Source organism: Cystoisospora suis (genome assembly GCF_002600585.1).
Source record: "Cystoisospora suis strain Wien I chromosome Unknown contig_1624, whole genome shotgun sequence".
Taxonomy (NCBI): Eukaryota; Apicomplexa; class Conoidasida; order Eucoccidiorida; family Sarcocystidae; genus Cystoisospora; species Cystoisospora suis.
The window spans coordinates 1-13,624 of NW_027154424.1; the positions used below are offsets into that span (position 1 = coordinate 1).

Sequence of the window (13,624 nt, forward strand, 5' to 3'; positions counted from 1 at the left end):
GACAGACACAGCGTTGCAAGAGTGCAACGGAGATGATGATGCGGAGCAGGTGGAGAGCGTACTGCAAAACTGGTCTAGGCGTGCAGGATAAGACGTGCTGCTGCTGCGCAGCAAGGACCCTGAGGAGGTGGAAGTCAGGGAAACAGCTGCATCGTGTGGGGGACCAGTAGCCGCGGCGTGCGAACGCGCACCTCCGTTTGCTTCCTGTTCTTCCGCGTCCCTTCTCGCTATGCCGCTCCCTCCATTCCGTGTAGGTCTTTGTCTGCCTCCCATCTCTGTCGCTCTCTTTACTCCTTCTGTCACTGAAGCACTCGGCAAGGCCAGTTCCCGACACCTCTCCGCACGAGAGAAGGCCGGTACCGGGATAATAACAGACTGGGGACCCTCCACCACCATTTCGAACGGCACGGCGAAGCCCACAAATGCGAGAAGATTTTGGTCTAGAAACGGCAGACGCGAGGCCCGAGATAGATGGCAGCATATGCGGCTGTCTCGGCCCAAGTTTCGTTGCCAGATTCGCCGCAAATCCCTAAGAGATCACACAACGCTCCAGACACAGCAGTCCAGTTCAGAGTGCGGCCCTAGTGTGAGAAGGGCTGCTAGTCAGCAACGGCATACACGATGTGACGCGGCGGTCGTAGGTGTGAAGAGCGGCAGCGCCGCGCGGTGTTCTTAGCCCCAGTCACCCGTGTAGCGCTCTCCGAAGAAATGACTAGATCGAATTAAGCATGGCCAGTACCGGCTATGCAAAACACGGAAAACTGCATGGCGAAGTTTTCGAAAAAGGCCGGAAGACGCCGCAACTGTAGGAAAGTGCAGTGGGTGATTCTGAGCTTCCCCCTTTGACAAGAAGGCTCCGAACACAACCCCCCGCTGGAGACCCTTACTCACCGAGGCCCTGATGGGCACCGGCTGCGAGACGCACTCCTGTGTAAGCTCGGATATAGTGTAGAGGTTTGGTGTGCCAACGAGTACCAATCGAACCGACGCCTTCGGAGACGCTGTTACATAGAATACCACCCGAGTCGGGCCTTCGGCATTCGGAAAGGGACGATTTTTGATACAGACTGCCTGTTACTTCTGCGTCCCAGTCATTGCTGGATCTGACGGGGTGCGCTTTGAGTTCACTTGAACACTCCACGGTCTGGTGAGGAACACAGCCTGTCTCGCGTTAAGTAAGGGACGTTTCCTGCAAAAGAGTAGCTTCTGGGGCACAATCGTGGGAGAAAAGGCGAATGCCAACTGATAGACTACACTCACAGAAGGACTTCTTGTCGCATCCCCTCAGGTCCTCTTTTGACTCGTGCAGTCTTGTGGCGGCCGTATCCCCCGAAAAGCTCATCGGCTCCGCTGCCGACGAGCACAACCCCGCTCCTCACTGAGTACCTCTGGACTGCACCTGAAGGCAAGGTAAACAAGACGTGATTCGAGTTTGAAGCGTGGAAGAGCGTCGGATGAATTTGTCCCATATAGGGCCAAATCCGGGCAGCAATTCGGGAATTCCATCACTCGCCTCCGACAGCTTTGAACTCCGGGTTTTCAAGCCGCCGACTATCGAGGCTGTCTTTGCGCTGTTAGGCGAGCACGATGCAAACGCTGGATCTTTTCTGCGAGGCGGCTCCGGCTCTGCACCGGCAGCGCAAATGCGTTCGAGACACTAAGCTTTGTGTACATGAAGGCCTGAATGGCAGATGGGTTGTCCAGCGTGAAGGGAGACCGACAGGGCTAAGAGACACCTGAGGAAACCGCAGACGACAAACAAATTACCCCCGTATTCAAGAACAGAGTCAGAAGCTCGAGAAGTTCTCCTACCTTCCTGTGTCTCCGGGCCCTTTTGCACCACGTTGCTCTTCACCCGCGCTGCATACCACGGGATATCGCTGCATCCGCCAAAACTATAGGCAGCGCCAGCACTCCCAGATGCTTCAGCCATGTCGATCCCCTCCCTTTCCCCTTGTTCTCCAGGAGCCGGACAGGTTTGGTAATCAAATGTCTCCTCTGGGCCGGCGGGAGGACGCGGAGGCGACCCGAAGCACGCGTCCCGTTTCCTCTGTTCTTCACTCTCACGATCAGCACTCTCCGCCATGGCGCCCGGCACCTGACGTGCCCTTACGTTCATCTTCTTGAGTGCTCCCTCCAAGTGGACCTTGGCGCCTCCCGTGGTTTCGCGAAAAGGATGGACAGAGCAGGCAGGTCTTAGCCTCAAGCTCTTGGGGAGCTCCACCATTCCTTGTCCATTCAAGTGCACAACACGAGCTCTGACGCTGTCCTGTCTCCCTACCGCTTCGCCACGCTCATCGGGCGCTTCAGTGCTTGTCCTTCCACTGTCCTTTCCTTCTTTCGCCTCACCGCCAGGGGGGCTACTGTCCGCAACAACGCTGAGATGCCGAGCAGTGGAAATCGGCTCTTTACTTTCGACGAAGCCGCCGGCTGTACGGCTTCCTTCGGATGCGCTGGCGGGTGCAGGAGACATCCCCCTAGGCTCTCCGCTTTGTTCTCCAAGGGAGGCTTCCTCGATTGCAATGAGCCGCAATTTGCGGCAACAGAGTTTACACGCTCCGTGGGAACAGCCTGGTTTTGCTTTCAGCCGGCACAGGATACACTTCGCAAAGGGTCGTTTTCCTTTCTCTTCCGGAACGCTAGCTTTAGTGTTTCTCGGACCATCCTTCTCGTCGTCCTCACCTGCTCCAGAGCTTTCTCCACAGCAAGCCTCCGTGTTCGCTACCTCTCTTTCTCGTGCGTGGTTCACGCCATGTTCCTGCCCCTCTTCCACACATGGGGCTTCGGTCTGCACCTCGGGTTCACCTGTAGGCTCGCGCAGGTGCTGGTTCCTCCGAGTGACCCGTTGCACGCATAGAGGAGCCCAGATATCCTTCTTCTGCAAAAGCGCAAGCCACTCTGGGTGAGATCGAAAGGAGGGAGACACGAGATATCCTTGCCCTCTGCGACGAACAACGACACGACAGCAGGATGACGCTCTCCAACAATTTGATCATCGGAATAGTGGGGTCTCAAGAAGGAGTGAAGTTCTCCAGATACGGAAGACGGAACCATCGCGTCATGGTACGGAGCAGTCTTTAAAAGACATGGAGTCATGGCAACGTGAACAAAAGTGATTGTGACCGCACTGGTGCCTCCTTACATCCGCTTTCAAGGAAATGTGGAGATGCGCTGGAGTTGTAGCTGTGAGTGAGCGAGCTACGCACGCATCCCTGTAAACTGCATACTCGGAGGGACCTGTCCGTTTCGCATCAAGAGGAGAGTAGCATGGTAAGGAACGCGCCACTAGGCACGCGTGAATGGCAGCACCACGATGAGACCACGAGCTGCCGAGGACGCCTGCCACAATGTGAAAGGTGCCCCTTCCGTTCCGTGTACTGGTGAGCCACTGGGTGTAAAAGAGGAGGTGCCGGCATCGCTCAGTTGACGTGTGCGAAGACAGGCTTCTTGCTAGGTTAGCTACCAGCACTACAGTTTACTGCGGAGTCTACCTCTGTCGAAAAATGAAAAACACACACGGCTGGAAGCATACGGACACACCCAATGGCCACGAACTATGCGACTATACGAACCAGCCGTAGAGACTGGTAGGCAGATATAGATGCCATAAAGCAATTCAGCGTGGGTACTAGGCCAACACGCCGGACAGTCGCCTGAGAGAAGGACGGAAACCTGCTTTGAAGTGGACTTCGCATTTAAGGCTCTCACCTCATGGCAAAGAAAAGGGCAGATGAGATGTTAAGATCCATATGAGTCCCGTGAGGCGCGGCAAGCTGAAGAATTTCTTTCTGTGCATTCACCGCATCCGCTTCTGAGACGTCGACAGCGACAAAGCGGACCTCGAGATCCGCGTCTTCCGGTGTACATTCATCTACTGGACTGCAGCCCGGGAACACTCCATCACCGCAGTTTTCTTCTCTCTCCTCTCTTTCTTTCCGTTTCGCATCGTTCACGCTGTCTCTCTTTTCTTCTCCGGATGGTGAAGTGTCTCCGCTTTCTGCTTTGGGTACCTCTGCGCTGCTCTCATTTTCCGTCCTCTCAGCTAGCAGCCCTGCTGCGGGTTGTCGCCGTGGGATACTAGCTTTCTCTTTCTCTCGGTTGTTTGAAGGCTGCAGCTTAGCCACAAGATCAAGAAGATCACCATAGCTAGCCAGACCAGTTAACCGGTCGGGTGCCATCGGTTCGAAAGCCACATTCACCAGCTCCACCACTAATTTCCTTCTCTTTCTGTGTCTGCTGGCGTTTCTTTTCGTAGCCAGCGGTTCTGCTCCTTTCCGATCATATCCAAGACAACTGCTTTCTTGTGAAGCGCCCCCACGCAACAGACGACCCTGCTTTGCAAGCCGGCACACTAGGGCAGCGATGAGCGACGAATCCACGCCTCCCGAGAACAGAACGGCCACGAAATCCGCCTCCCCGTTCTCCACATACGTCGTACTACCGAGCTTCAACTGTGAACTCTCTTGATTTTCCCCCGGTGGGCCTGTACCTTGCTGTCGTGGCTCGCACTCCAGATCGGCGCAGCAGCGAACGACGGACTCTTCAAGCCAACGCAGAAGTTCTTTTGTGACGTCTTCTCGTGTCAGCTGTAGCGCATCTGAGGCAAGAGCTAACACCTGATTTACCCTTTCTTTCCCCTGCGCTGCCACAGAGTTGCTCTTCTCCTTGTCTGAAGAGGGCCGGAGCGCAGGTGATTGTTTGCTACTGCTCTCCGCCCTGCTGGCTGACGTGAGACAGTTGTCAAGGGCGCGTGGCTCCTTTGCGTTGGAAAACCTGCCTCTCCAGTAGCCTTCACGGCGTGAGATACAAAGCTGGCAAACTGGAGAAGTGCACCAGAAATGCTCGGATGTCAGAACCGAAGGGCGCGGCCACAAGAGAAAAGAAAGGACAGAAGGCGGGAAAGAGAGGGAAGGTGACTGCGCATCGCAAAAGAGAGATTTATTGGAGCCATCTTTCAAGTGTGAGCTGCCACTTTGAGCTCCGGCGGAGACAGACTTCGACCAAACATCCTGCGAATCCAGTACATTCTCTGAGGCAGCTTTGCTCGTCCTGTCTAAACTCCCTCTTCTGTCTAGAGGCACCCCGGCAACATCATAACTCTTATCCCTCCTTGAAGGAAAGGCTCCGAGACAACGCAGAAGCCGCGGCAAAGAAAGAGCCGCGATGCCAGTAACTGGGACCTCTTCGCAGATACAAGTGGAACGATGCGCGGTGATAGCTTTCTCAACGGGAGCCTCGACGGATGGCACCGCCGTGTCGTGCTGCCGAGAAGTCGCCAGATATTCGCTATGTCCTCTAGTGTTGACAGAACATTGGGGCACCTGGCCCACAAGGGACGGTCCAGACACACATTTTGAACCAAGGGGTGAATTTTCACCGATGGTGCCTGGCACAGGGAACAGTGAGCGTCTTCCCTCAAGCGTCGTCTGCATACGGAATTCCTGGGACAAGGTAGAGCTGGAAATTTCTATAAGAGGTTCTGCCCGTCTGCTTAGATCGTGTATCTTCCCGGGTGAGATTCCATCAGTCGAAGAACCATCACCAGAAGAGTCCGATCCGCATTCATTGCTTGGGTCTCCTTGGACAATAAACGCAAATATTCCTGTTGTCGGCATGTCATCTCTCTGTTGCCCTTCCCCAGGAATCTTATCTCCCTCTTCCCCAGTCCCCCCAAGTCTGCTGTTCTTGAAGTTGTGTACCTCTTTTTCTCCCCTCGACTGCAGAACGTCTCCACTAAAACACAGGTTTCCAGATCGGCCACACCCCCATGCAGGAGAAGTGTGCGAGCAGGTACCTTCGGTTTCCGCGTTGTTCACGTGCGTGGTTATGAAGTCACGAGGATCCTCTGCTGTATGGGTGCATGAAGCCAAGGTGTAGGAACCTATCAGTAGCGATCGAGCTCCACATTTATCCCGGCAGAAAAACAGAGTCTGAAGTTTAGAGGAAAAGAAGACAAGAGAAAAGTTGACACAAGGCAAAGGTATCTCACTAATGCCGTCAACCTTTTGATGTTCTTCACATCCCTTCTCCCTGCTGTAAAGTGTACAGTGATTCAAGGACAGGGCTGGGTTTACCGCATAGTCATGATCTCTTGCGTCGCTAAGGAGACTTCTTGAATGCCCTGAATTTCTCCGGAGAACTTGGTCAAACTGATCGGGTCTCCCAAGCATATCTAAAATGCGAACAATTTCCTCTTCGCTGTCACAGAGATGAAGCTTTTCCGTTAGGTGACGCAGGAACCTCGTAGCCCTGCAGTCACGAAATCCCTCGCTTTGGCCCTTGATGTATTCATTGTCTCCGGGAAAATCTCCTGCTTCCAGTGCTGCTGCTGCTTCTTCTTCTTCTCTTCCTACATCATCTTCTACGTCATCTCCCTCGTTACTCCCTTCTTGAATAGCAAAAATATCACCGTCGAAAACAAGGACATCCGGGAGGTCTCCGCTAGGATCCACACTCGAAAACGGAGGACTGAGTGACGAAGACCCTCGGGGAACACGGCCGTTGTTTGCTACCTCATTGTATTGATCTGAAAAAGATTTCTCCGTGACATCTTTGCCCCTCTCTGAGAAATTAGCAAGCGTCTCTCTCTCCCTCTCTGTAGTGAGCTCCGGGGCATGTGTGACGGAGGCGGTGGAAGAACCTGTCTCTTGAAGAATTACTGGCGGCGTCCTCGGACTTCGGCAAGAGTTGTCTTCGTCAGAGGCCGAGCAGAGAGCGTGAGGAGACAAGGAAGAGTGACGGGAAGGCGAGGAAGAAAGTGACACGGCGGAGGTTGGAGATGGAGCTAGAGGAGATGCAGATGTGGATGGTGAGGAAGCAGGGTGTACACGGGAAGAACAATGTCCAGAAAGAAAAGGAGACGAGTCACTTTCCTTGCGAGTGACCGACTGAGACCTAGGCCTCCTGGGTAAGGGATCCAGGGCACGTCTTACAGCAGGGTTCTCTGTACGGCGTGAGCGAGAGCTCGTCACCAAACAAGAGATCCGCGCTGGGTTCCCTTGACAGAGCCAGACCGCGGAAGATTCCACATGTACAAGAATGGAAGGAGAACAGCATGGCTGCGAGACGCAGAAATACCTGGGCGAGCCCACAGGGGAGGAAGTAGTACTCGAAAAAGAAAAGCAGGATGGAGAACAACTCCTGGGGGGCGCAGCAGGAGGGTCTACGTGAGGAGTGGACGGAGGAGCGGCCGCCCGGTGACGAGGTCGCTTGTAATGTAAAGTTACGCGAAACGGAGAAGACATTTTTACAAGAAAGTGACTGCGTCCTAACGAAGAAAAAAGCCAATCTCACATCTCACTTGACGCCTCTGGTAGTCATTGTGAGCTGCAACTTCGCATGATTATGAGGACATTGTTCCATGTACGCGAAGAGGCAGGGAGAGGGGGCATGCTCGAGTGTACAGCTTTGTAGTGTACCGCAAGAAGTGAGGGTTTCAGACAGAGGATTTTTTCCGACTCAAGGACTGCACGGAGGTAGCATAGTCGACGCTGCAAGAGCTTGACCGCTAAGACGTAATCGCAGCATCGACAGCTTGCTTGTACTCTGCAGCCCAAGGGGGGCTGTCCTGTGCAAGACTAGCCACAGAACGCAAGGGAGATTCTCCGTAGGTACCTGGAGCTCATGTTTCCGGCCTCACCTTCTGTCGTAGGTACTGTTGCCACGCGGCCGAATTCCAGAGGGCCCCTCACACCCTGGAGACATCTATAAGCGACCCCCGCGACGCAGTCGGGGATCGCCCGAGAAAAAGCTGTACACAAAGACAAAGCCTCCGGTGCCTGGCGCCAAAGACAGCTCATGCAAGATGCGGGAGGATGCTTTCTGTTTCGGTACTTCTTACCTCAAGAGCTCTTCTGGTATTGTAGAGACAAATCGAGGGCATCGTGTCTCCTGGTTGCTTCAGTTCTTTTGTTGCATGCGCATGCGTGTAGGGCCCGAAGCGCCGTTCGGCGAGCGCCGGCGGACTAGCGATGATGATATGCTCTGACGAGCTCAATGTAAGACAAGCCGGGCAGTTAACCAAGCAAATGACAGCTGCTGGAACAGGAAAGCGGACTTCGCAGCCCTAGTGAGATTGCCTTCTCACGAAAGCCTCTCCGTTGACTTGCCTTCACCGTCGGTTGAGACCGACCCCCCCAAGCCCTGTCACATCACCTTGTCAAAGTGGAGTACTGCTTACAGCTTTATCGTCTTTTGTCCGTTCTCGCCCCGCTGTCCACAAGTCCTTGAACTGGCTATCTACTTTTCAAATCCCGGTAGCGGAAGTGAGCAAATCCAGCAAGTCCCTCTTTTTCCCCAAACCCGTCGGCGGGCCGCCGGCTCACTTCTTGCCGCTGCCTTTCCCTGGCAACAGAGCAGCCAGTTCGTTTCTGCGCCGTCGGGTAAAGAACTCCTCGATGCTGTATCAGTGGTAAAGAGAAGGTGCCATGGGACACACGTTTAGGAAGGACGACCTTCTTGTCTGTTTGTGTCTTGTGCACTCTTCTGCTCGTCTCAAGTTTCCTCGGTCCGCAGATGCTTCAAATTTGTCGTTACAAGGCGACGAACCTTCTCCTTTCCTTCGTCCCGTCCGCGATGGCTCGTTCTTCTGGAGAAGTCACAGGGAAGCAGGAAGCGCTTCTAGCTTCGCCTTCTTCCTCTGCCTCTGCTGCCGAGGACCTGGAATCTCTTCCTTCACCAAGCAGACATTCTCAGCCCTTGTAAGTTGTTCCCCACCGTAAGATAGGTTTCTTTGTCATTACAGCTCACTTGTAGCCCTTCCAGTGGAATATGTGGGGAAAGTCTGGGCAACTTTTCGTGCGCTCATCTAGAGACCCTGGCTCGGGTGTAGCTAGGGCTCAGGTCGAGTCACAACAGAAGACAGAGACAGCTGCCACTGTGAGTAAACATCCGTCAAGAACCGTCTTTTTTGTAATGCAAGACAAGGTAAACAAGGTCCAACGGATCAGGGCGTCCCCCAGCCTCTGGATCATTCTGCTCTGGAGAAGACTAGTACACGTGCGACGCTGAGCTGAAAACCTTCTTCGATGCCCATGCGTCTAACCTACTTTAGGAAATGGCAGATACCTTTTTTTGAACAAACATAGTAACGGTGCGGGTGCTCAGCACCCGGACAAGCATGAGCTCAACTTTGACATTTCTTTCACAAAATCTTTTCCTTCTTCTGGTCCAGGCGCGGATTAACGAAAGGAAGTGCCCGAGGTTCATCAAGGAAAGTCCTAGCTATGGTTGCCGTCCTACTCCTCGCCATTGCGGGGACTCTTCTTTTTGCTAGGCAAGTCCCTAAACGAGCTGGTGGTAGACGGGACGAAGAAGAAAGTAAGTGTGTCGGTGTCATCAACTTATTCTTTTCCTAGCCCGAGAACTCCTACGGGTGTTCCTCTGTATCCCTAATACAAACATAGACGCAGCAGCGGACCAGGCGACTCGAGTTAGACACGGCAGCTTTTTTTTCTTTGCTTTCGACTTCTCTAGCGCACGAACTAGTGTACAGCCGGAGTATCGGACCCGCTGGGTCGGTCTCTAGTCTCCTGCAGCTCATGGAGCTAGCCGTTTCGGTAGTGAAGGACGTGTTGGCTGTAAAAGCACGGCTACAGGCGGACCCAGACACATACAGCTGGTCATCGCCCGGGACAGGAGGGCGGAAACGTTTTTTTTCCGGAAGAAACATGCAAATTGATTGAGAAGATCTAGGAGGTGCCACACAGGAGGGGGTACGGCTCTGTCTCTTCGCCTGAAGTGAGTGGCACGGTTTCATAGTGAAGAGACCTCTTCACGATGTTGGAGTGCGACACAAATCCCGGCGACACCGAGGTTTGCCTACCTATCAATAGATATACGTACAGACTTGGACACGGTAATTGCGTCTTGTTAAACCAGCAAACATGTGGGAGATGGACACGTGCGTTCAGAGGTCCAAGTTCGCCGTGTATCGCCGTTGTTTCCCTAAAATTTGTTCTGGGGGGCGGAGGGGATGGCAAAGGCCCAGCCGGAGAGACTGCCAGTGCTCCCCTCACTTCGAAAGAAGAAATGTATTTCTTCGTCGCTTGTCTTTGTGTCCGCATATGAAGCCAACTCAGAACCGTTGCACTCGCGAACCGTTTCGTCGAGGTTGATGATGGCGTGACCGTTCCTCGGGCCCGGTTCTCCTGTAAGCATTCCCAAGCCGAAGAAGAGTGCGTGCTTCTCGAACAGAGGTGTCGCCAAGAACGCGGTGCCTTCCACTTAGGTGTGCCCCCCCAGGGCCTAGAATCAGTACGGACTCAGTTTCCACCAGCGTAACCGAGTGTTATCGGCCCGGGCATACGCAGGCAGTCATGCTGCTTCGTAGTTTGGTTCCTGATTTCCTAGACTCACCGAGCTCCCTGTGTTTGCCAGAACCTGAGTGAGCACGATGCACTCGAATTGTTGAATAACATTTGCCGACACCCGTTGGGCGTGCTCCGGACTGTCGGATCCCGATTGCTTAGAGAGTGTCTCCGGTGCGCTGCCGTTTCTTTCAGAAGCTTCATGAAGACTGTGAGCCCGGGAGATACAGAGAAGGAGCCAGATACGCTGCTGTCACTTTGTATTTCGTTTTCGTCTGCATGTTCGGAGAGAATGAGATAACTTTACAAGCGTGCTAGGGGACCCGAGCTGTCTTGATGCATTCACCTAGATAACAACGGAGAAGCCCGAGCGCGTGGTTTGTGTCGCAAAGGCCGATGAGCGGACGCGATACAGCTGCGGGTGTAGCACCTAGTGGCCTGGCACGCGTGAGTCGGCCTTTCAACCGGTCGTAAGTGACCGGCCTCCTGTCTTAACACTGGCAGCGAGGAGCATAAGCCAACCTCCCGCGTCGCCAGTTACATCCGGTTTTCCGGGGAGAGGGGTCGCCGTCAACAAGCTGCAGGAATGCAAGCACTTCACCGTGGTGGCAGTTGTCGTGGCGCTGTTGTATCTGTTTTTTCTTCTCTGGTTGCGCCTGTCCTCAATCAGTAAGTTCTATCTTTTGATTCCTGTTGCAATCGCATCCGTTTGGTATGCACTGCTAGTGAGCGACGCGGGAGAGGTACGCCCTTTCAGAAGCTCAAGGAAGCGCAGTACAGAGGGACTGCCAGGCAGTCCGGCATGCCCAGCATACTCCTACTAGGAAGCCTGACCTTGGTTAGCTTGATCCAGCTATCCTATGGGACGTCTGGCGCGGTGATGAGGCGTGTTTGCACGCAGACGGGTTTCCGATGTCTTCATCAGAGGGACGCTGTCGGTGGCCACCTAGTGCAGTAAAGCGACAGCGTAAACTTCAGCGAAGTGGGGAGGCTGATCGCACTCTCCCAGTCCGCCAAGCTCTCTAATGTGCCATTCTAACTCAGGCGGAGCCGGTGAGTGATGAGGTGGGAAACTCAATTGCGCTCTCCAGTTGGTCCAGTCAGCAGTCCGAGCTCCTCCTCCGTAAGCTGAAATGCGGCGCGAGACACTCTTACTCGCTGAACTCGGCACTTGTTGCCATTCGGCAACGGAGCTTTTCATCGCTGGTGGGAACACCAAGGTGATGCACCCGGAGACTGTTCGGCGGGCTTGCAGCTGCCCGGTCATCTTTCGGACTTTGTTCGGTTGTCGAGGCCCAAGGGGATCTCTTTGTTCTGGTCCTCTCTTCTTCCGGCCTGATCAAGGACATCATCTCTTTGCGAAACGGCAAGGATGTACCGAGCGCTGCGCGCCGAAGGCGACCTGCTCTGGTAGACGGCGGCTTGCTACATGTAATAGAGCATTGAGCAGTTTATGCCAGGCCGCGCACATTAGCAGCAGATCAAAGGCGGTCTGCACGGATGCGACCACCTCATCCATTCTTACTTGTCGCGTGCGCGTCTTTAAGCCTTTCAAGATTGGTGCCAGCATGAGACCAGCGGGTGGGTACGGACTGTCACGCTACCCCAAGCATTCAAGTTTCGACTAGCGCCGCGGAAGATCGTCAGATCTGCGCGAAGTGAAACGACAGATTGTCGACAAAAGACTAGGGGACAATGACCACTACGCGGCAGCTGTATGCTTGGAAGAAGTCTTTCATGCTGCACTCCCAGTGGCGTACGGTTGTATGATTTCCGCAGGGCCTTCTCCAAGTGAGTGGGCAAATAGCCATACTTAGGAGGAGTCAGGACTGCCACAAGTGCCAGCGCTCTCGTGTTGATTGACGGGGAGACTGGCGATAGCGGAGACACGCGCGTATAAGACGTCTGTTTTATCACCCGGCAACTCTGTCGTAGAGAATGGGTGGTTTCCGGCATTGCATGAGTGAGGAACCCCTGATGTTCGTGTTCTTATAGCAACTGGAGGTCAACGTATAGGTGCAGAGAGTACGAACTGATGGTCCTCAGTCCGGTGGCCGCGTATACGCGCAGGAAGTGCCCGTTTGAACAAAGACCTCTGACCCGCTGGTCGCCGAACAGCATTGGAATGCCGCGAGTGTGCTGGAACGTCCGCATAACGGCACAGCAGACAGCGCATGGCCAGGTGAGAGCTGGATTGTTTCGGTCATCTGTTGATGGAGTCCGAGAGCGACCTCTAAGCTGGAGAATCATCATCGGCGGCGTTGTTTGCGGCCTGAGTTGAGCTGCTGGAGTCCGTGCCCTGGTAGCTAGCGGGTACCGCAACGTTCATACAGTACCCGTTTCACTCCTGCTATGTCTTCGCTCAATGAAGGAGCAGCTGAGGCACCCGGGAGAGACAGCTGGAAACCGCAGAGAGGTGCGGACGAATGCTAGGAGTAGCTATTTGTCGAGGACTGAGCCGTCTATGTTATGCCCGAAGATGTATCAAGCTAGAGCAGAGCATAAACATCGGGGAAATCTAGGGGTGCCTTCGTATTCTTTCTTCAACTTGTCCTTCGCTTGTGCATGGGCCGAGTGTAATGTGGAACGACAGTTGCTGCCTGAACTCCGTACACCCTGTCGCACTGCATTCCCTGCAGTCCGTATGTTTCTCTTGCGGCCCGAGCAGCATCTAGAATTGTGCCAGTCTCGTCAGCAGGACAACGGGCGTCCATGAAGGCGTCGTGTCGACTCCCTCTCCAAGCGAGAAGTCATCACACGGAATGACACGAACTTCCGCTCGTCTACATTAAAGCCCTCCATGGTGAGGAGCTGTACATACGAGCATCCAGGCGACGGGAAAGCACTTCAGCATCTGTCGTCACCGTTGTAGATTCGTCGAATCGTACGGTCTAAAATCGATGCGGGTTCTCTCACTAGGCAAGTAATATATGATGTTGCTTTGCTTCAGGACAGTCAGTGATGTCTAGATCTGTCAAGAATCGAACTACGGGTGAAATCCAGATTTGAGGTGAAACCGGTGCGTCTCGTGTGCGTGCGTCTTCCCGTTTGTACTAGGCTTCACTGGCTGTAAGTCGAAGTGATTCAGCCCGCTGAGTGGAGCGACTGTCTGACACAGGGATTTTTGAAAATATTCGGATGCGAGACGTCGAGCCTGAGGCGGAGCGAAGTGCCCATCGAAGGCAGGCATGATGTGAAACTGTCGAACCTGTTTGTCTCCGTAGTTCCCCACTTGCAGGTCCTAATGGCTGTAAGGTCATCGACCCGCGTTTGACCGCCTGAATGGAAGCGCTTGAGCAGGGACGCCGGAGCAACGT

The 13,624-nt window shown here is 54.1% G+C and overlaps 2 protein-coding genes across 2 annotated transcripts in view; one reads left to right on the forward strand and one right to left on the reverse strand.

Annotated features, from left to right (window-relative positions):
• Positions 1 to 7,836, reverse strand: CSUI_003573 (asparagine synthase; the record flags this gene model as incomplete). The annotated part of the gene is made up of 4 exons (XM_068063769.1): positions 3,709 to 7,836; positions 1,813 to 2,942; positions 1,261 to 1,399; positions 1 to 529 (listed from the first exon to the last, which is right to left on the reverse strand). Coding segments are annotated over exons 1-4 (5,334 nt in total), but the record flags the coding sequence as incomplete, so codon positions are not given.
• Positions 7,837 to 8,026: 190 nt separating this feature from the next.
• Positions 8,027 to 13,624, forward strand: part of CSUI_003574 (uncharacterized protein) — an 8,374-nt gene continuing 2,776 nt past the window's right edge. Inside the window, exons 1-7 of the mRNA XM_068063770.1 lie at positions 8,027 to 8,699; positions 9,173 to 9,318; positions 10,071 to 10,150; positions 10,503 to 10,518; positions 10,978 to 12,098; positions 12,303 to 12,489; positions 12,976 to 13,624. The exon at positions 12,976 to 13,624 is cut by the window's right edge and continues 2,776 nt beyond it. Of these exons, the coding sequence (XP_067924247.1) occupies positions 11,441 to 11,935 (495 nt within the window). The 5' untranslated portion in view covers positions 8,027 to 8,699; positions 9,173 to 9,318; positions 10,071 to 10,150; positions 10,503 to 10,518; positions 10,978 to 11,440 and the 3' untranslated portion in view covers positions 11,936 to 12,098; positions 12,303 to 12,489; positions 12,976 to 13,624. The remainder of the gene's footprint in view (positions 8,700 to 9,172; positions 9,319 to 10,070; positions 10,151 to 10,502; positions 10,519 to 10,977; positions 12,099 to 12,302; positions 12,490 to 12,975) is intronic.